Source organism: Neopsephotus bourkii, unplaced genomic scaffold, assembly GCF_033783945.1.
Source record: "Neopsephotus bourkii isolate Nb327-2 ecotype Australia unplaced genomic scaffold, CSIRO-AGI_Nbou_v1 NB_479, whole genome shotgun sequence".
NCBI classification, from domain to species: domain Eukaryota; kingdom Metazoa; phylum Chordata; class Aves; order Psittaciformes; family Psittacidae; genus Neopsephotus; species Neopsephotus bourkii.
Genome location: NW_026900980.1, coordinates 80,124 through 102,232, shown reverse-complemented (window position 1 = coordinate 102,232; position 22,109 = coordinate 80,124). Strand labels below are relative to the sequence as shown.

At 41.0% G+C, this 22,109-nt stretch overlaps 1 protein-coding gene across 1 annotated transcript; it reads right to left on the bottom strand.

The window, feature by feature from the left end:
- Nucleotides 1–7,323: 7,323 nt before the first annotated feature.
- On the bottom strand, nucleotides 7,324–20,783 carry ASNS (asparagine synthetase (glutamine-hydrolyzing)). Its single transcript, XM_061350029.1, has 11 exons — nucleotides 20,466–20,783; nucleotides 18,225–18,462; nucleotides 17,774–17,959; nucleotides 17,418–17,519; nucleotides 15,206–15,333; nucleotides 14,301–14,427; nucleotides 12,861–12,967; nucleotides 11,798–11,898; nucleotides 9,991–10,072; nucleotides 9,573–9,728; nucleotides 7,324–8,289 (listed from the first exon to the last, which is right to left on the bottom strand). The coding sequence occupies exons 1-11, from the start codon at nucleotides 20,712–20,714 to the stop codon at nucleotides 8,080–8,082; spliced, it is 1,686 nt and encodes a 561-aa protein (XP_061206013.1). The 5' UTR covers nucleotides 20,715–20,783; the 3' UTR covers nucleotides 7,324–8,079.
- Nucleotides 20,784–22,109: the final 1,326 nt, after the last annotated feature.

Sequence of the window (22,109 nt, the reverse complement as noted above, 5' to 3'; positions counted from 1 at the left end):
CTGTCTCTATAGCAGAGGTGCTCCAGCCAGCGGATCGTATTCCTGGCCTTCTGGACTCACTCAAGCTGGTTCATGTCTCTCTTGTGTTGGGGGGCCCCAGAGCTGAACGCATTACTGTAGGTGAGGTCTCATGAGAGCAAAGGGAGAGAATTGCCTCCCTCAACCTGCTGGTCACGTCCCTTTTGATGCAGCCCAGCATACGGTTGGTTTCTGGACTGCGAGCACACACTGAAGCCAGTTCATGTGGAGCTTCTCATCAACCAACACCTCACGTCCTTCTCCTCAGGGCTGCTCTCAAAACAGTCTGCCAAACCTGTAGCTGTGCCTGGAATTGCACTGACCCAGGTGCAGGACCTTGCACTTGGATTGCTGAACTTTATGAGGTCTGCGCTGGCCCACCTCCCAAGCATGTCCAGGGCCCCCTGGATGGCATCCCTTCCCTCCAGCGTATCAACCGAACCACTATCATTTTCTCTAGAAGGAAAGGCTAACCCTCCGGGCATCAAAATATTCTCCTGTCATGTGGCTGTATGACAAGTGGTTTTAATTTGGTATTTGAAACAACTCATTGTAATTTCTGGTGGCAAAATAATGAGATTTGCACTGATTTAGCTTTTAATCAATAAAATTATAATTGGCATATGTTTGTATGGACGTACATTCCTGTGCTAAAAGTAAACCAAACACACACCAGAAGGCATAGCCTGAAATGTTCCAAGTGACTCTACCAACAATACCAAAAAACGCTCATCGTATTTCAGCACTGGTAGGGGCTGTTCATCCAACCTGTGCTGCACTGGGCATGTGGGTCTATGCCTGTCCAGCGGGTCTGGGCAGATGTAGAGATGCATGAATCGCACACATCTGCAGGCATGTCCGTTCTCACTGCAGGCACACTCCCACTAACCTCCTAGCCCAAACACTTCCCCTTACAGCCATCCTGGAGCCTCAAGCAGGTATGATTTCTGTTTTCAGTCTGTAGTAGTGAGTGATATAGTCTGTATGTTACTGAGTACTTCAAAGAGACTTTTTAATAATTTATGTGGGTTTTAACCTCCCTCCTGAGGCTCCTCCAGCTTTTAAACACTTTTGTGTTGGACAGCATTGCCTGCAGCCCCTGGTGACTTGTGCCTTGGATGGCTGGGCAATGCCAGCTCTCCAGCTCCACTGCAGGCTTTGGACAGGCTCCCACTAAATCCCCTGCCATCTTTGCAACAGCCAGCCTTGATCATGACACAACCTCAGCTCTCTTTTGATGGCAATGGTCTGACATCCCTCAAGCTGCATAAGCGAACCAATAACACTGCAGCAAGGGCATCTGTCAGCAAAATGCAAGTGAGCTTTAAATGAAGCAACAAAAATCTTTCTAGGAAATCAGCACAGAGTAAATCCAGGGTGGTGCTGGTTATTGTCCCCACTGGGGAGATGCTATAGGCAGTTTGATATCACAGCCTGCCTCCAGCATGCTCTGCCCCCTTTTTGCTTCTCTTCTCCCCTCAAAATACGTCTTTCATGTGCATCAAGACAGGCAGCTCCTCTTCTGATAGGCACCATCTCCCCTACACACGTGCTCCCCTTCCCCCAGACAGGGGATGCTGAAGTCAGGTCTCAGCAATCTGCCTGGCCCAAAATGTGGCCCAGAGGACCATCTCCATCTCTCTGCTGTTGCATGGAGACTGGTCCTCCATAGTGCAGATGCAGCTAAACATATCCTAGGGAGCCAGAGCCATTGCACACATGGCCTCCCCACAGACTGGGGAGCTGGGAGAGGAGTCTGATCCGATGTATGCACCTCACCAGGCAAGCCTGGGCTCTGCAGCGCTTATTTGCCATGAGAAAGTGCTTCGCTGTGCTCATGACAGGAGGATGTATCTTTCAGCATGGTCCTAACCAAAAGAAAAGGAAGAATCTGGAAATCTTTAAGGGGAACCCAGCCCTCGGCCATTAGCTAGAGCAGAATAACATCAAAAGGGTTTTTTAAATTATTAAAGTGACTCTTAAAAATGTTGTTTATTCAGAGTATGCCAGTAGCAGCTCCGTCAGTTACCAAGAGCCATTATTTCAATGCAGACTTTGTCCCTCTACCTTCTTAAACTACAGCTAGGATAACTGCTTTAACATAAAGAAATACTGAGCAAGTCCCAGTGCAAACTTTGCTAATGACCAAATTTCTTCCTGATGAGTCTGAACAGTTCCCTTAGCCACAATATCACAGACTGCATTAATGAACATCTCCCACAGTGCAGGGATGAGAGCACACTGTGTTGTACTGTCAGGATGCAGCCGCCTGCAATTCCAGATACACCTCCATGTCCTCACACTACCTCCAAAATGGCTTGCTTCCCTTCACAGGAAATAGTCATTACTGGAAGAGTAGGGATTTTTAATCCCCTCCTCCCTTGGCTGCTTGCAAGTGTACAAACATCCTCAAATCTATCTACATCTTTCAGGGGAGAGAAGCAGGCTCTCCTCGTATTAGTCTCTCAGTTTTTGAGAGAGCACAGACTGAAACATTTGTCAACAGGAGGGGCTGTATGAAATCAGTGATGATATCCATTCATTAAAAATTATCACTGCCTCATCTCTGATAGACACCTGGCTTCTGTCTGAATAAAACAGCAACTCATCAGCCCAGAAACTCCTTTCTGAAGAGATGTATGCAGAGCACATGCAACAAACAGCACCTCTTGTTTCCTGTGCCCATCCCCAAATTAAACAGTATCACCACTTACTGCATATACAAGAAATGAAATGTGAGCAGACTGCTGGAAAACCAAACACTGTGTGTCATGGTGCTTCACACTCTCCCAGAAGCTTGGAGGGAGGAAGCCCAGCAGGGTGAGGGAGCTTGGCAGGGGTAACAACAGTGGTTGAGCTAGAAATGCAATGCAGAGCTTGTACCCGAACAGCCACTTCTGCAAAGCGCTACCTACGCGCAAAGGAACTTAGGAAATGGTAAAGGATAAGGTTGAACGTCAAGAAAATCTCTGACAAACAGCAGTAGCAACACTAATATTACTACTAATATTTTTCCTATCTAAACCATTTCTTATGCTTGTTCTTTCAGAAGCATAGCTGTAATAGAGTTCTAAGACCTACCTGTACCAACATATGTCAATATACTTTTAATATTGTTTTCTACATGAAGTAGTTTGTATTCAAAACACTTAACCAAGAAGAACACCTTTGATCACACACATTCAATTTTGGCACACAGAAATGCCTTTTATTTTCCCTGTTATAATACTCAGAAAACAATAGGCACGTTGTAATTCTGTGGACAAAACATTAAAATTGAAGCAATACCCTCTGCAAGCAAGTCTTGCTTGGAGAAGATACACATTAATTACTGGAGGAACATACAGTGTGGCTACATGAAGAGTGTATTTAAAAAATGTTTATAATTCAGCAAATTTAAGGCAATGAATGTTTCTAATTCACAAAAGACATCATAGCTGGTTTGTGAGATCTGAGCATTTGCAGCTTGGATTCTGGTGGTGCCAACTCACCCCAGGCAAAGCCTGCACTTAGTGGGCATGAGCATGACCAGCCCATGGCACCAACAAACCAACACCAAAATGGTACACTGGCAGAAGACAGCCCTTCAGAACACATTCTTGAAACATATGAATTCTGATGTCTGCAGATGGCAAACTGTTTACGCACAGCACATCTTTCCCATGCTTCCTTACCAACCCAATTTCAGCTTGAGGAAACAATCAAACCTTCCTGCCCTGCCCTCCCAGGCAGCCATAGGAATTCCAATTAGTGTCAATTGGGATAATAGCTCTATTTGCATTTTTAAGCTATTATTAGCAAGTTGTCAGTCAGCCAGTAATTTGTATCACTTTGGTATAATGAGTATTAAAATATTTAAAAAGAGAACGTTCCTTTCTACCACCCCCTTCTTTTTTGTGCTAAAATAATAATGGTTTTAATCAAAAGTAATTTGTATTAATATACATTTTGCCCCAGGTGTTAAGAGCAGTCTTCTAGAGCAATGGTGAGAGACGTTAAGTAATTCAGTTTATTAATATAGGCAACTATTTCTGCCCTCAATAGTAGCAGAAATGGAGGCTGCTCTTGCAACCAGATCATTCTTACTCTCCTCTTGGCCTCTGAGATGATTATGGTGTAGGAATTGAAGTAATTACAATAATTTTACATACCTGGAATTATAATTTTCTAAGGGAATAAATCGGGCCAAATTATCATCTATTTAGTGAAAATTCCTCATTTAAGCACTCTGTAACACACACACACAGGAAATCCAGAAGGCCTCTCTCCAGTGTGAGCCTAGAGCGGATGAAAGGTTGTGTCTGCCAAAGCGGACATTGCTATTATGCCACTGACGGTCACTGGAGGATGTTGTTTCCTGACAGTCTAGGTGCTCAGGTATACACAGTCTGCTCCTGTTCGCCATCAGCACACAGGGCTCATAAAACAACTGGACTAGCCAGTTACATAATTTTTCCAAATTTCTATGATGTACTTCATTTCATAATGCATGTATATATGCATTTTTAGGAATAATTCTTTTGAGAAACAAGCCGAGGTATGGCCCTAAATTTTCCTGATGTGTATCTGTAAAATTCCCCAGTAGGACTCACACTGTTCTCTCTTTTTGACTAACTGAAATCCTGCGATCCACATGTTAACCATGACAAAAATAGGAAAAAAAACCCAAACCCTTAACGTATTCAGAGGTAAAGTTAACATTCCTCATTCCACAGCCTGGTATTATCTCCCGTTTTCCTTAGAACTGGCATTTTATATCTGTTCTAACTGAACTTTCTGATTTGTAATATCATAACTGTTTTTTACTTACTTTCAAACTGAATACTGAACACCTTCAATACTAATGCATTCAGCTATTAGCTGTACTCTCACCTGCAGCACCAGTATGAGAAGCTCTGCACTGTTCTCTTTTGAGCAAGACCGATTAATCAATATTTGTCTGCTTGGCTTTATCCCTTTTCTAATCTAGCACTTATTAAATTCCCTTCCACAAAGCTCAAACACAAATACCAGTGGCAAGTGTGTGTGAAGGAACTGGCTAAACGCAGGAGGGAGGGTGCCTTCCTTGGGAATGAGGAGCTCGTTTGTGCAGACCCGCTAACAGCGACTGCCATCTGCTGGCTAGGAAATAAAAGATATATTGAAAAGTCATGCCTTGAAGCAACCTCTCGATAAGAATTTAAACTTTTACATGCTCCTTTTGGACCACTAGGAAAAACATGTCTGCCTGTCGGGTTCCTTGGACCAGCACAAGGGGGAAAGCAGTGAGGCTGCAGAGCCGAGCCATCTGACCTGCTTGCGTGGGAGAAATCCCAGTGTTGGGTGGACTCTTAAAGGACTGTCAATGTCCTTTGTGCAGCTCATTCAAAGATACAGTGCAGGAAAAACTAGCTGCCCATCTAGTTTTCTCTTGCTGGAAGAGTTTCCAGGCAACTAATAGATGGGAAGTGGAAGAGAGGACTGGGTGAAAAACCACAAACAGATCTTGGAAAGCAGTGGGCACCAACATTTATGTGTTGCCGCCCCAGCTATTACCCCTACCAACTTTCAAGAAACCACTGCCATATAAACCACTTCTTTCCTTTGTCTTCTGTCCTTTCTCAAGCTTTTTAAATAAAAAATTACTCACTTGTTTATTTTAATTAATTCTATATTTAAGTAAATAAAAATGTTGTGCATTGCCTGCACTCAAAGCAAGGCTCATTTAAAAGTTTCTAAGACTTTCCAAATCACAGTCATTACATCAACTATAATGTCTATGTAGATATGCAAATATCTCATATGTAAATAGAAAACTACAGCCCCTGAAATTCCAAATGAGGAACATAAGCGATAGGCATGGCGCAAGTGATGGATGTGCTTTGGCTATCCCTAGGAAAGTCACTGAGGAACACACAGCTTACCTTGCTACATAACTAAACATCCTCTCACGTACTTCAGTCCCTCCCTCCTTTCAACAGCCAGCTCGAAGACTGGCTTACCTTGTATTAAATCCTGCTTCAACAACAACTTATTAATGGAATCAGACATTAGATGTGTCAGAACAAGAGCCCTCAAGACCCTCAGTGTAATTGTTTTATATTCTACTTCTAACCACAATTTCCCCTATTTTACCTCAGTTCTGAGGACAGAAAAGCAACAACCTTGACTGATACTAACTCTTCTATATAAAACTATAACAGTCATTGAGGAATTAGATTTATACCTTTAACAAGGTAGCAAACACTGTAATTTTCCTCTGCACATCGGTAAAAAGCTAAAATAATTAGGGTTACCAGTCTAGCATCAAACCTCACCATGTCAATGCCCAGTATATAAGGAGTTTAAAACATTAAGATAGATTTCCTTGAACACCTGACAACATTGCAGCAGAAAGCACATTCGAGTAATGACCTTAAAACATGTTGAGCTTATTTTTACTTCAGGCAAATGTTATTTTCTTAACATCTCAGCCTTGGGAAATTTACAGTGAGTAGTAAATCCTGTCTTTACACATCAGTACCTAATCAACATGCTCTGTACTCCTAAGTCAAAATATACTTCACTGCTTCAAAGAAATCCAGAAAGACAGCTACATGGACCTCATGTAAAGAAGGCTGTAGGAACACACCTTACCCATCTTATATTCATAACTAAATAGTTTGTGTAAGTTTATGTCAAAATATGGCCACTACTGGCCATAGCTGGAGAGTTCATGGGCTCTATGGTACTACTAAGAGGTTCAGTAAGGTTTCTAGAAGGGAGATCCAAATGCAGGATTAGGAGGGAGTAATAAGTAGACAGTCATTTTATGAAGATTTTAAACCAGAATTGTTTATATTTTTATCTTTTAAATAACAATTTTTTTTTGTTTCCCATTTGAGAGGGACACTAAACTACACTTGTATTCGTAAACGGCATAATGGCAATCAAGTCAATCTGCAGTACACAGGCATATTTCTTGACAAAGCTTATGTTTAAGTTACCTTTAAAAAAAGCAGCTCCCATGCCTAAGTAGTCAATAAAGTTGTCCTGGGTAAAAAGTCACATGTTGTTCAGTAGGGTATTAGAAATTCTTGTGGTTTCTGAAGAAAACTTTTTTTTCCATTTTTCCAAGCAAGATGTCCGATCCCATTGTCTTCAGCAATGCTTCGTCTGACCAGAATCTATGGTTAACGAGGTTGGTTCACCACACATTTGGTCCCATGCAGTTGAGCAGAAAGCCAATCTACCTTTCATCTCACAGGTGGAAAAACTCTCATAATAAGTGAAAAAAATTCTTAAAATACTTAGTCATGTAACTTCCATCAGATTGACACAAATCACTCCGTTAACATTCTATTTTTAATAATAAATAAATTTAAGAATTGAAATCCTTGAGTTAGAAACAAAGGCATAACTTGGCTTCTCTTGTCTCTTCTGCTCTTTGGTAACAGTTACAATGTCTTTAGACTGCTGATATATTTAAAAGATTCAAACCAACTAAGTGGCAGCTTTACAATAACAAAGAAAATTCCCGTTAGTTTGAGTAACACCCAGCACCACCACTATGATACTAGTAAGCATCTCTGCATAGCTATGAATATTTAAATACCTTTTGAAAACTAGATCAAGGTTCTCAGGAATGCTTAAAAAGACATTCAGAATAGAGTAATATAGACAGACTATCCAAATCCCACAGCCAGGAACACCAACCACTAAATAGTCAAATTCCCCTTGGCTCAGAGGGCCGCCAGCAGTTTGCAACACTTATTCAAGTCCTCAAAACAGAGTTCACATTAGCATATATTAAATGACTGCAAGGCAAACTAATACAATCAAGGTCACATAAGGAATATAGCTGCCAAATAAGGTAGCTCCTTGTAATAAGGTTTTTTCCCATGAATTACAAAGTTTTGCTACAGCAGGGTGAATTTTTAATAGTACACTAACCACAGAAAGCTCTTATTTCCAACAGCATTGTCAAAATGCATCTTAAAGACCATTTAAGCTTTAGGTTTGCAATGTTTGTTTGTTTGTTTTTAAAGCAGAGTGCATGCAAATTGCTCACAGCACTTCTGTTTGGGGGCTTGTTTCAACAGGCTACTCTTGAGTAGCTGACTTGTAATGTTTCAATGTGCGAGCAGAAGGATCAGTAGCTTTAACCCATCTTGGCATCCAGTAGTGGGGCAGCCAGTTGCTTTGCCCTGGGTAGTGCTTTTCAAAGATCTGCCGGTAGTAATAACTTTCTTTTGTTTTCGGAGGATTGAAAGGATATTTCTCCACTGCCTTTTCTAGCAGAAGGTCATCAACCTGTAGACATAAGCAAAACTCCAGTTAAGCTGCAAATACATTTAACTCTTTACAAGTCAATTTGCTGCAAGATAAAAGACATACAAAGATTTACCAATGACTGAATGCCCAAAGTTTAAAAAAAAATAATAAAAAAGTAAACTTTGTTCTAGAAGCAGAGGCTTCTGACAGATAAATCTCTGTCTCTCTTGATCTTTATGAATACATAACTGTATTTCTGTTTCTCTTTGGGTTACATTCACCTTTGTTAGTAAGCTCACAAGAGCTTCCTTCCTATCCTTCTCTTTGTTGTGAATCGACCAGAGCAACAGTCTGACATGTAAGTGGCTACTTGGGAGGTTTTTTTCAGCTCACAGATAGCTGTTGACTATGCTTTTATAACCAAGCTCTTAGCAACAAAAGACCTGGGACAAAGAGGCAAAGACATCTGCAGATGCTAAGCTGACAAAGAAAGGGAGGATGAAAAGTTGCACCAATTGAGGTCATTTCTAAAGCAGCATCAACTGCCAACATGTTGACCAACTCCTCACAGACATGAAATAAATTTGGCCCAGTACTCCAATGCAGGCTCAGTGCAGGCAGCACAACACTGTGGCCCAACTACTTTCTTGGATACAGAGAAAGAAAAAGGGAAATAAGCAGTTGGTGATAGGACAACAAGCACCCATCTACAGGCTTGACTACACATATTTTTATGGAACAGTGCTCTGGTGTAAACTGGGATGTTATTCCCTCCTCTGGATGATTAAACTGCCTCTGTACATCAGAGATTATTATCTTTTGTCCAAAGTCAAAATGCTGTAGGTCTTTATTGGTTAGCAATGCAAGCAGAGGCTTTAAAAAGCAAAAGGGCTTAGGCAGGCATGGCTGGGAAAAATAAATGAAGTAAACAAGCAAGGACATTATGAAATCATTATGCTGTTACTCAGCAGAGTAAGTTCATGTAAGTGCTTTCAGCTGAAGCAACTGCTTTGTGTGTAGCCCAGAAATTGTTTGCCGATACAATCTAATTTGCAACCCAGATGCTTAAATGCTGTTCATTTCCTTACCTTTCGGTCAGGCTCTAACATTTCTTTCTATCTAGGATTTCAAATGCCTTTAATCAGAAGACCATTAGAAGACAGAAGACCGGTCATTAAAGTTTATCTTGCTGCTCTACCACAAAGCTCAAGTTTCTATCATACCCAGATTTATTCTCCCAACTAAGCATGTGAACTGCCTCCCCTTGGCAGCCATATCTAATACACCTAAATGTGAAAGACAAAAAAAAAGTAGTATTGTACCTGTTGATCAATATAGTCCTGAAGAATAGAAAACCACGATTTCTTTACTGACGCTATACCATCACTGAAAGCTTCTTTGGGTCTCCAGAGTATTTCTTTGGGAAGCAAATTGGAATCTTCAAAGGCCTGTCTTAGAAGGTACTTTTCAATTCCATTCTGTTTGCAGAAGAATAAACAATGCTGCGAGTCTTACCAATGGCAGTATAAATATTTGGCTTTAAACACTGAAGAAACAGTTTTCTTTCAGAAGGTCTGATCAGAAAAGGGTTTCAGTAGTCCAACAATCCAGCAAAATATTTAAAAGTATACTTAACTTTGGGTAGAGAACATAACCACTGAATTCAGCAATTTGGTCATGCTTTAAATACAAACCAGTGAATATATAAGAACACACTGGGTTCACCATAGTTTTACATACCTTTGGGATTCGCAGTTCTGCTGGTAGAGATAAATAATAAGACGTAAACCGGTGATCCAAAAATGGGACTCTCAGTTCAAGACTAAACAGGGAAAATAAACACAAAAAGATACTGTATTAAACCAACAAGCCATATACTTACAGAATTCTTTACTGTTAAGCATTCCCTGTACTCCATATAAACAAGCTTTTCTGCTTTTACTTTGAAGAAATTTCACTTGCATATTCATGACTATCTGCATTTAATTCATCAAATTGGAAAGTTATGATTTAATACAGATATCAATGATTTATGATGCCATCTGCTGGGCAGCTTCTAGCACAATGAATTTAAAGACTACAGTCCTGCAGGATTTGCAACAGCCATTGGACCATGTAAGCAAAAATACACTGGAAAACAAAAAAATCCTGTTGCCCCCAGAGGACTACTAAGCTGCTAACCCGAGATCTGCAGCTCAGCATTTGTAAAGATGTCAAAGAATCAAGCAAAGCTTTTTGCTCTATCATTTTTGAAATCCACATTTGTTTGTGTTCTCAAGAAGCAAACTAAAAGGAGCCGCATGGACACCATTAAGTTATTTACTACTGATTCCGCACCATTTACACACTTTCTCTCCTATACCAGTGGCAGTTATACATGTACAAAGTCTTCTTCCTTATATTCCTACACATACCATGACTTCTAATGATACTGAAGGCAACAGATAGAATTACAGTAATTGTGTCTTCAGTAAGAAGACCCCCTCTCAGTGTGTTTCTTCGGGAGACATTAAGCTGCCCAAGTTTCAAAGTCAAATAGAGACGTTATGCTGCATACTAGTAATTTCATTGTTTCTGTACCTTTTCCTCTGCTAAAGAGCTTCAAGTACTTCAGGTAATACCCGACATGCCAAAAAACCTCAGGAAAACGCAACTCTCCAAAAAGCAGCCAGAGTGAGATATTAAACAGCCTTGGATATGTGGCCAAATTTTTCAGCCCAAATCAAATTATGAGGCAAATGGCGGGACTACTGCTTGTCCATCTTTTATACAGGAAGGAGAAATGTAAGAAAGTAGAAAAACTGGGCAAGTCATTTTGTGGCAGGATCAATATACTACACAAGTTTTCCAATAGGCAAGTTATTTGCTTTGCCAAAGGTACCGTCTTTTTCTAATTTACAGCCATTTCCCAACAATACTTATTACAGTCATCTAACAGACTCAATGTACACACTTTCCTCTTTAAGTTCTTTTAATTCTTCGTATGCGTGCTGATTACCCGATTCAAGATTCCTCTTTATCTAAACCTCAGAAGAAAACAAAGTCAAATATGACTTTGCCTTCTCTCCTTAACTCTACATATTTGTATTTCTAATTCACTGTTTCTATGAAGACTAGTACAATCCCAGACAAAAGATATTTCCTGTACCAGCTGGCAACACAGTGGGCCCTATAGTCACAGAAGAATGGATTAAATTTTGTGGTGTGTGGTTTGCTGTTGCTTAAACGCCTTCAGGCTACAAACTGCTCTGCCAAAGTGGGTGGTGTCTCGAGTTACATTAAGATACACAGCTCAAACACAGTCTGGGGTGCACCCCATCTGCTATTACTACTCTGAAGACTAATGATCATCTTCAATGATTTTAAACTCAGACAGTAGGAATAAAATTATCCTGCACCACAATATTCTGAATCACTTAGTTATTCAAACAGTAACAGCAAGTCAACAATTAACTGTTGTATTTTCCTCAACAGCAACAAAACTTTTATAATCTTCTTAGGCTTTTAAATCACAGAAGTCCTCAGCATCCAAGACAGTATGTTTTACCCATGTGCTGCAGTAGTTCTGTCCGCACGAAGCACATCAAACAGGTACAGCTCCTTCAGAAGCCTCTCGCTCTCTTCTGCAGCCTCTTCAGGAGATGGTGCCTGTAATCAGACATGCATGTAGCACACATAGAATCATATAATAGTTAGGGATGGAAAGGACCTTAAGATCATCAAGTTCCAAACCCCCTGCCATGGGCAGGGACACCTCGCTCTAAACTATATCACCCAAGGCCTCATCCAACCTGGCCTTGAACACTGCCAGGGATGGAGCATTCACAACCCCCTTGGGCAACCTATTCCAGTGCCTCACCACCCTAACAGGAAAGAATTTCCTCCTTATATCCAATCTAAACTTCCCCTGTTTAAGTTTTAACCCATTACCACTTGTCCTATCACTACAGTCCCTAATGAAGAGTCCATCCCCAGCATGCCTACAGCCCCCCTTCAGATATTGGAAGGCTGCTATGGGGTCTCCACGCAGCCTTCTCTTCTCCAGGCTGAACAGCCCCAACTTTCTCAGCCGATCTTCATATGGGAGGTGCTCCAGTCCCCTGATCATTCTCGTGGACCTCCTCTGGACTTGTTCCAACAGATCCATGTCCTTTTTATGTTGAGGACACCAGAACTGCACACAATACTCCAAGTGAGGTCTCACGAGAGCAGAATAAAGGGACAGGAAGCAGAATAAAGGGGCAGGATAATATATTATTTATATATATATATATATACACATAATATAGCTGCACTGAGGAAACCATTACTTGCTGTCCTGTGTTTGAGTTGTTGCGATCACCAAGTGCTGTCAGAACTAGCAAAGACTGCACACAAGAAAGAACAGTCTCAAGATTTTTTTTTTAATTTTGCATTTTTTTTTTCTGGTTTGGTTTTTTATTATGTGATTAAATTAAATCCCTTGGACTTTGTGCCACCTGAGGAGAAAGTCTCAACAAATACACAGCTGTGACAACTCTCAAGCATCACACCTTGGAATCTCGGAGATTTATCCACTGAAGGGGAGAACAAGCAGTTCAAGGGATTTCTGCATAGGGAATATATCTTACCTTATGGAAATATATATATCCTTGTGTCAGCTCATCTGATCCTTCTCCTGAGAAAATGACCACACTATCCGTTTTCTTCCGTATATATTTGGAGACAAGATACATACCTTAAAAACAAAAAAGTATAAAGTTATCATACATGTAGCTGTATTTTAATGCTATACACAGAAAACAAGTTTTAAATTAACATTTTATAAGTTTCTCTCCTACACTACCTTCTTTTGTGGCAAACAACTGCAATATGCAAAAATAACATCTCATTGTTATTCAAAGCCATGAACAGCCACACTAGGTACTGCAGATACATCTAAACTGTGTACCTACACTTAGCCTTCAAAATATTAGAAAGAAATGTCTGTGATCCTGGAAACGCTGGAGGATTCTCATGGGAGCACATAGGGGTGTTATTCTGATTCAGTTTGAAATGAAGCACATGATTAATTCCAGCACAGTCCTGAAGAAACCTTTCCATTTTGGATAAGAAAACTACCAACAAAAGTTGCTCTCTGCCATTGTGGGTTGAACTGTATAAAGCCCTTTTTTTTTTTTTTTTCAAGAATTATTTATTAATCAGAATTAATGCCTTCTCCTCACTGAATCTTTCCAAACAATATGCTTTCATAACACAAGTATTAGAGATCTAAGGAAAAGGATCCAGTTCATACTAAGCAGCAATCACAAAGAAAGATGACAGCTGAAAAGTTTATTTTTTAAATAAATGCTTTCAATATTTCACATTATAAAGTCATAACTTCATGTCCCAGATTCCACACAGGGAACTTGGGTTTTCAAAACTGTGTTGCCTTTTTGGCTTTATTTTTTTGCTTTAGGATGACACAAGACTAACTGGGTAAAATGTCAAAGCCTGCATTGCACAGCAAGTCACACTGGATTAGGGTTTTTCATTCTATCAGGCTGGCAACCTTTTCCAAGAAGCTGCTGGTGACTTCCTTCATTTCTCAGAATCAAACATACATTATAAGAAGTCTACCTGGTTTGAGTGAACATGTTACTAAAGGGTGGCAAGAAATACTTCACTTTACCCTTTCCTTGAATAATTTTTATACTAATCATAATTGGTTTGTTATCCTAACATTCAGTACCTCAGATAACCTGTACATTTTCCCTCTTCCTTCAAGGAAAACCTAGATCTGTAGATCTAACGTTTCTCCATACAACTTCTGGTTTTCATCCCAAAGCTTCAGGAACAGCTCTTGACAATTGTTTTGTACAGTTGGTGACTTTGAAATTACTAACAGTTTTGTGTCAGTGTGGCATCACAGACAAGACTGGGGGGCAGAATATGGGATTTCCAGCTCTCAGGTTCTGTGAATTCTAAAGGATCTAGTAGATGACTATGTGATTTTGCACAAAATTTTATTTGGACAATACAAAGCAAAGGCTGCTGTTAGAAAAAAAAAAAAAAAAAAAATGTCTTACCAATAGAAGCTCTTATAGTTGTTATATCATAGGTTTCCAAGGAGAAGATAACGTCCTCTATCGCCTGAATTCCCTCTTCAGAGTTAAATATTACTTCATGATGTTCACTGCCTATATGTGCTGCCACCTGTTTGCAAAAGCTCACAGTAATGTATTGCTTTTCAATTAAAACATTTTTTAAACATACATTGTTCTTAAAAAACACACACATTGCATGAAAGTACCAGCTCCATTCTGTCACAATGAGAATTACAGGACACTAGGCCAAGAAAAGACGATATTGTAGCAGCCTCTGACTTGCAGTGGTACATTCACCAGAAGAAACATAGTCTCCTTAATTACAATGTTCAATCATGATTACAACAGCCATCCAGCTGCTTGCCCAAAGCATAACAGCATTTCTAAAGGCTCTAAATACTCCAGATACTTGTCCTGAAGAGAAAAAACAGCTCAAAAGCCAGGACAGCCTGCATAACTAAAGAGTACCCCAGATGGCAAACAGTCTGTCCAAGGCTCTTAATTCAATAAACTAATTATTAACTTAAAACATTTAGCGTATATACAAATGCCACCGGATAAGAGCCACAACATGGAGATATATCCTAAAACAGAGGCAGAACTGAGACAGCTCCACAGCACCATGCTTTCGGTAACAACACAGTGAGAGTCTGTCATGAAAGTCTTCCAAATACAAGAGAAAACAGGTAAAGCTAAATTATCTCTCTCATAAGATTTAACTAAGCAGCAATGTTGTACTAAATGATTTACTGCAAACTGATGTACATCACAGCAATACTTAAATATTCAGTGTTACTATTAATACCATAGCATGAAGTTAGCACCATTAATATACACTGTTTAGCACTCAGCAGCTCCGAACAAATGGAAAGCAACACTTACTATACCTTTCTGGCAGCCAGCAAGTCAGGACTGTTTTCCATTCCAATTGCAAAGGTTTGTAATGAATAACTGATGTTGATTTCTTTCATGAGTTTCAGAAGAACAGCTGCAACCAAGCTGGAATCTAAGCCCCCTGCCAACAAACCAAATTATTTTGTTAGGTGTTTGCCTGGTTTTTGCTTCCCCTTGAGGACACTGAATCTAGATAGTGGAATCTCATGTGTGGGCTTCATTTTTAAGCCATGTGAATCCAAGGTACTTCTTGTACAAGTGCAGTTTAACTCTGCTTAACAAGAGAATTAGACAGCTTTAGTGGAACATCTTCAGTAACAGTTGTTAGTACTTTTGGTGTCAAAAGCATCAGTAGAAAGCCTTCTTTAAGATAGACAGAAAGTATTCTGAAAACACTGTATCACTGCAAAACATGCCTCTTCTCAACTCTTCTGTAATGAGATTCATTTCTCTATCCTCTTCCTACCTACACATTTCATGCTTCACTGACAGAACTATGTGATTTATTTTTTGGTTTGCTGTTTGAAGAAAGAGGATAAAGTAAATGAATGTTTAGTGTAAGGATTCTACTCTTTCCCAATCATTTTAAAAGTGAGTTTTGAGTGCCATTATTTTTATAAACATTACTTCAAAGTGAAAAGGTTCACTAGTGACATTCTTTTTTCCCCTCCTTTCTTTCTTGAACAGTGAGGGATTTGAACAGTTTGGCAAACAAACAACAAACCCAAGAGATACACAAGCTGCCTAGATGTACCCCAAGACTCCACCTTCTTATTCTCATGAGGTAGTTCTGCTAAACCTTGACTAGTTCTACTTGCTGTTTTCCTTTGAAATACTGAGCAAAACAGTACCTGTTCTCCCACACCTGCCTGCAGTTCTAACAAGCATAACACAAAATCCTCTTCTCTCAGTTTCCTACAGTCTGCATGTGGTTTTTTCAGCTGACTGCATTAGTATCCATTCCCACCCCGATCCCCTCTGTGGACATGACAGACACCTTGCAAATAAAATGTAGAAATTACATGAGAGTCTGAGAAAAGTGGAACACAGAAATAAAACTGAGTGCTTAGGATGTGGAAATCAGGGAAATCAAAACCTGAGTTTCCACTGCAAAGTTGCAGAACTGCCTATATGATTGTAAACAAAAGCATTTCTCCAACTGTGATGTTCCAAGCATAGTCAAAATTGTGAAGCACTGAGACACTCTGGTACTGTACCAGCAATGGCACTTAGTTTTGCTACTAATACATTCTGCATGCACATCTGAGGAGCTGCTGACTGCCTTCTAATTTGATATGTGAAATTTGAGGTTTGAACAGGCTTTTTACTGAGGCTGGGATCTTTAAACTCCATGTATCTCCCCATTTCATTTATCTCCATCCTACTTTTTATGATGCCACAGTATGGAAATGGTCCAACCCTATCTCCTAGCCAGTTCTCTCATATTCAAATGCACATGTAATAGGGCTCATTACATATGAGTGCAATTACTGATGTTCAGTGAATGCATCAACAGCATTTCAGAACTCTAACCACAAGTACAAAGTGATACAAAACTAAATAAGATGTGAATCTCAAGGCTACAAAAGCTTTACCTCTAAAAGTACCTCTATAACACTGAACCACCAGATCACATCACAGATGACCTAAGTCAGTGAACAACTTCCTGTACCTCACCTGAAAAAGACTGTAGCAATCAATTTTGGTCCAGATGGTCCCCTGTAATTTGGTAAATCAAGGGCAATCTAGGATGGAGGCTAAATCAAAGAAGGTGACAAGTAAGAACTTCACTTCCTCCTGCTATCTGAAACATGCCAAAGATTTTTTTCTATGCTCAATCCATGCAAAGTAAATGTAATTACATTTTCTTTTTAGACATTGACCTAAACCATGAATCTATGAATTTAAGTGTACATAGGGTTATTTTTCAATATAGTTTTTTCATCTTCATTAAAAATAGTCAATGTCTCCACAAACCAACATCCCACACCAGAGTATGCTTTAAAAGTGTAAGATTTTCAAGATACTTGTAAACTGGAAAACTTTATTACAAACTAACAAGTTCTCTGTTATCTGCTCTATGAAGCAAACGAAGATTTGTATCACTTCAGGTACATTACAGCATAACAACCAGTATACTTTTGTCTTAACTAACAGAGATGGGTGAAAGACAGTCAAAGAATCACTGTGATTCTTGCTACTTACCTGACAGAAGACAACCAATCCTTCTGTGAGCCATCAAACGTTTTCTAACAGCATTTTCAAACAGAATACGGATGTTGCTCTTCACTGTTTCAACATCAAAGCCTATCCAGAACAGAAAAGGAAAGAAAACAAAGAAACGCCACTTAGACTTTGATAGATCATGCTGTTAGGAAACAAAGATATTTGTCTAAATTTTCCTTTGATAATGAGGGCATGCAAGTTTATCTTTGTACATGAGCGTCTACAAAAACAATTCTTAAGTCCTTACATTATAAAGGTTCCTCCAGTTGGCACTTTTTTAAACCACTCAATTTCTCTTTAAATCAGAAACAGCAGGAAATGCTTTGCTGTACTACCTGAAGGCAGAGTTTCCACTGTATCACATGCAACATGGAGTGGTTCATCTTTATAGCTATGAAATTTTACTAATTCCACCGATGCAACTTTGCCAGAGGGCTTTAAATCCAACACTTCATAATGACCGGGGAGAAATGGCTCCACTTTAGAACATAAGGATGATGAATGCTTCAAGTTGATAAGTCCTACAGATAAAATAGGGGGGGGGGGGGGGGAAAGGTCAGAGTTTTTACCTGAATGGTTACACCTCACACAACAGCATCCGTACTGTTTACTATCTGTGGGTTTTGTTCTAACAATATGTAGCCCTTAGATTTCTAAATATAGTTCATTTATTACTGAACTTACAGTTCACTTTCTTGTCACGCTTAGAAGAAAAGCCTAACAAAGTAGTTTGTCTCTGACAACAATATCTAAGATTATTTAGGCACTAAACACAACTGGTCTTACCTTTTGCCTCAGAACAGACACCCAAAAATCCGTCATCAGTCAGAACCTTAAACAGTGGTCTGACTCCATAGGTATCCCTCGCCAGAAACACTTTTCTATTTGCAGTGTCCAGAAGTATGAAAGCAAATACACCATCTAGCATGGATGCCGTTTGTTCTATTCCTCCTCGGTTGTAAAGATGAAGGATAACCTCACCATCCACTAATGTTTGATATTCAAACCCAAACTGCTTCTGTAACTAAAAAAAAAATATAAAGAAAACATAAGAATTTGCAAACACTGACTGCTTCTTAATTGGGAAAAAAACCCACCCAACACCATTCATGTAATTGTTTAGTAAGAAAAAATATTTTTCTTTTGTAAAATCACAGTTCAAAACTTCCATAAGCATTTTTGCCAAAGAAGGCAATTATACTTCTGCGTTAAAAATATTAGCCAGGATCATCTCTCAGACAATGTAAATTGACTCTGTGGTCTTAAGCAATTCCCATTATGGCATGTTTTAAGGGATACATTTCTATCTGAGGATGTCAAACTGCAAACCCATGACCCTGATCTTCAGAAGCACTAGGCTCCCCATCTCCCACAGACAAATGGCAGACACAGGTAGTCTCTGCTTCTAAAAACCCAACCCAAAACAGGACCATCAAAGACACTATTTATTATAGTCTGAAATCACCCAGTGGTACTTTCTCATCAGATAACAACACTTACAGAAGCCCCCCCTGCTCCAAAACACAGACACTGGTAACATCTCTGCAGAGTAGTTAAAAATTAAACTCCGGTTTACTTATGCAGTCACTGCAATTCCTCAGGGATTTTTTCTTTACGAGCCATTTCCTTCTGCCTAATCTTCCTCCATTCCTCAAACTAACCTTTTCACTCTGCCTATGAAGATGCAGTGAGGAAGAAATTAGCTGTCGGACTCAAGCCAGACCAAATATTCTTCATCTTCTTGTGGTCTGCCTACTCTTAGAGTCCTTTCATTATCTACCAGACAGGGGGAAAGAGGGTTTCAGTAAAACACTAACAAGCCAAGAACCTCCACAGAACCAGTGCTCTGCATTTTGAGTTCTTCAGTTTTAATTGTTGTTTATAGGGCAAAGTGTTGGATCAAATTGGGCCAATATTAATATAACTAAGTAATTTCCCTCAACAAATGCCTGTTTCACCAAAGGTCCTTTCCTAGGTAGTTTTCAGCCACAAGGCTGAAAGAAAAGTCTCTTTATACCCCTATATAAAGAGCGTACACTATGTAATGAGAACAACTGAACAAACTCCTAAAGATGGCAAAGGGAGCTTTGCACAATTCAAGTCCCCTTAGGACTGTGTGCAGCACGACTGAGAGTAATTCTTACAGGGTTCAACAGCAGAAAGACTACAATGCAAAACACACCAAGTATTACAGACTGTTGGTACAATGCATTTCACGTGTACCACAGGGCAAAGTTTATCTCACCTTTTGAACAGATACTTGAAGATGGGGTAAAAAATTATCTCCTGCCTATTCAAATTCTCAGTGACGTTACTGATGTCACTGACATTCCCTCTCTCTAACTTCAAAACTGTAGTAAGTACTAAGACATCTCAGATTAGTCCTATATTTCTGATACTACCACACTCAGTTAATGATTAATTTTAAGCATTCAGTTTCAGCATGAGTCAGAAAGAGTCACGACTGTAAGCTGCTTTATACACCAAATTTGGATGACCTGAATCACTTCCCTTTACAAGTAACATAGGGGGCACGGATGTCTCAGCACAGGGACTAAGGCACACAAAGTGATGTTCACCTGCAGCATCACACCCACCAGGGTCATTCAGGTACTTTAGGAAGTTAAGTACAGAGTTGCTGCTTGTTTTGCACCCAAGGGACTGACTTAGGTGGCTCTTAAAAGCTCCACACATCTGCAGACACCTAAGGACTTTGGAGGCATAATGGAAACATCTGCCTTGTGCTTGCTGTTTTACTTAAATACCTAAGCATGCATGCTATACATATATTAAAGTGACATATTGCAGCTGAATTGATATGCAGAAAATAAAAATGTAACACTGAAGAGCTTGAACAACCCAAAAGAAATTAAGAGCAAGACAGCCTAGAAGCATTTGATTATAAAGACAGAAAGGGAGAAAAGAGGCTTGGAATTTCCCTCCCCGAGAGATAAAGAAGAATGCATCTTTATTTTAAACTCATCATACCTGAAAATACAAATGCTTATTGATCCCTACAACATTTACCTGTTTGAAATTATATATTTCTCCATTGTAACACAGCCACAGGTATGGGAATTTCTTCACCCGAATAGGCTGCATACCATATAGCTGATCAACAACAGCAAGGCGGTGGAAACCGAAACAACAGTTGGTGAATCCATTGACGTTCTCAAAACGAAATGCATCAGGACCTCTGTGTGCTATCTTCATGGCACTTAGACACTGGACAGAAAGGCATTCATCGCTCCCAAACAGGGCCCAGATACCGCACATTGTGAGGCTGTGTATCTATCTGAAGTGGAGAACCTGTTCCACAAAGACATTATAAGCAAGTGCTGACACGCAGAAAACACAATCAACAAACACAGGGTATTAATCGCTTAAATGTCAGAAGGACCGACGAAGCAAACAGCAAACTTTGCGAACATGAGGTAAAACCTGCTTTGCACAGACTATGATAAACAAACTTTGGCCACCAAGAAATTAGGCTTAAGTTTACCTTTAGGTACACCAAGGTTGTCTATGACTTTTTTTATAGCGCACAAATAGAACAATTCATTACAAATCATGGGCATTGGGTATCATCTGGGGAAGTATCATCATTTCAGCAGAAATGCTGACAGTCCTTTCAGTCTGTGGCCTTTCAACACATAAAGAGGACTTATAAGAAAGATTAAGAGAGGCTTTCTACCAAGTCCTGCAGCAACAGGAAAAGGGGCAGTAGTTTCAAACTGAAAGAGGGCAGGTTTAGGCTGGACTTCCCTAGCACCATGGGCGGCTCAGGTAACAAACCTGTGGGAAGAGCAATGCTAGTGCAGTGCCATCCTCCCCTAGGCATACCTTCTGCAGCCCCAGTGTCCCTGGAGCTGTGGGCTTTGTGGCTCTCTGAACCCTAACCCTAACCTGAATGGCATCATGAGGCTGAGGTCCCCCGCACCACCACTTGGCCTGTAGGTTCCCAGAAGCAGCGCGCCTCTGGGACTGCAAAAGGCACGTGGAACTGGGCTTTCCCACCAGCTGTGGCGGGTCCCCGGTGCCCCACGGTCCCCGGGGTTCTCTAAAACCCGGGAGGACGTCCCCTCCGCGCCCGGCCGCTCCGCCTCCACGCGGCCACCCGTTCCCTTGGCGGCTGCAACACACCGCGGGCCCTCCGCCCATAGCCCACCGGCCGGGGAAGGCGCCGGGGCGAGGGCTCCGGGAGGAGCGGGGAAAGGCCGGGGACTGCGGCCGCTCCCCACGAAAGCCGCCTGCGCGGCTGCGCTCGGCCCATGACCCTGCTGGGTTCCCTCGGCCAGCCCTGCGCGGCACGGCCCGTAACCCTGAAGCTGCCGCCTGCTCTAGCGCCTTACCCCGTCCCAGCCGCCAGCGCAGGAATAGCCACTGTCCCCCGCGGCGGGTGATGAAGGAGGCAGCTCCCGGCGGTGCGGGCTCCTCCCCCCCGACGCCCGCTGCTGTTGAAACCCGCCGCGAAGTTTCATCATGCACCGCCCCGCTGGGCTGCGGCATGGCATTGCAGGGAGGGACGGGGAGGCCAGGTGGGGTCCGGCCCGCAGCCTGCCTGTACCCCAAAGCGGAGCAAGAGCTGGCTCGCAGGCCGAGGATTGCAGGGTCTGCCACCTCCCCTGGGCCGCTGTGGGGAAGGCGTGCAGCCCTGGGCATTGCTGGGCT

Coding starts and splice junctions, on each gene's coding strand:
- ASNS (XM_061350029.1), bottom strand. CDS start 20,714: ATGTGCGGTATCTGGGCCCTGTTTGGGAGCGATGAATGCCTTTCTGTC. Junction 15,334..17,417: donor GATTGGTTGTCTTCTGTCAG/GTAAGTAGCAAG, acceptor GTTTGTTGGCAG/GGGGCTTAGATTCCAGCTTG. Junction 12,968..14,300: donor AACTATAAGAGCTTCTATTG/GTAAGACATTTT, acceptor TTTGTTTTTAAG/GTATGTATCTTGTCTCCAAA.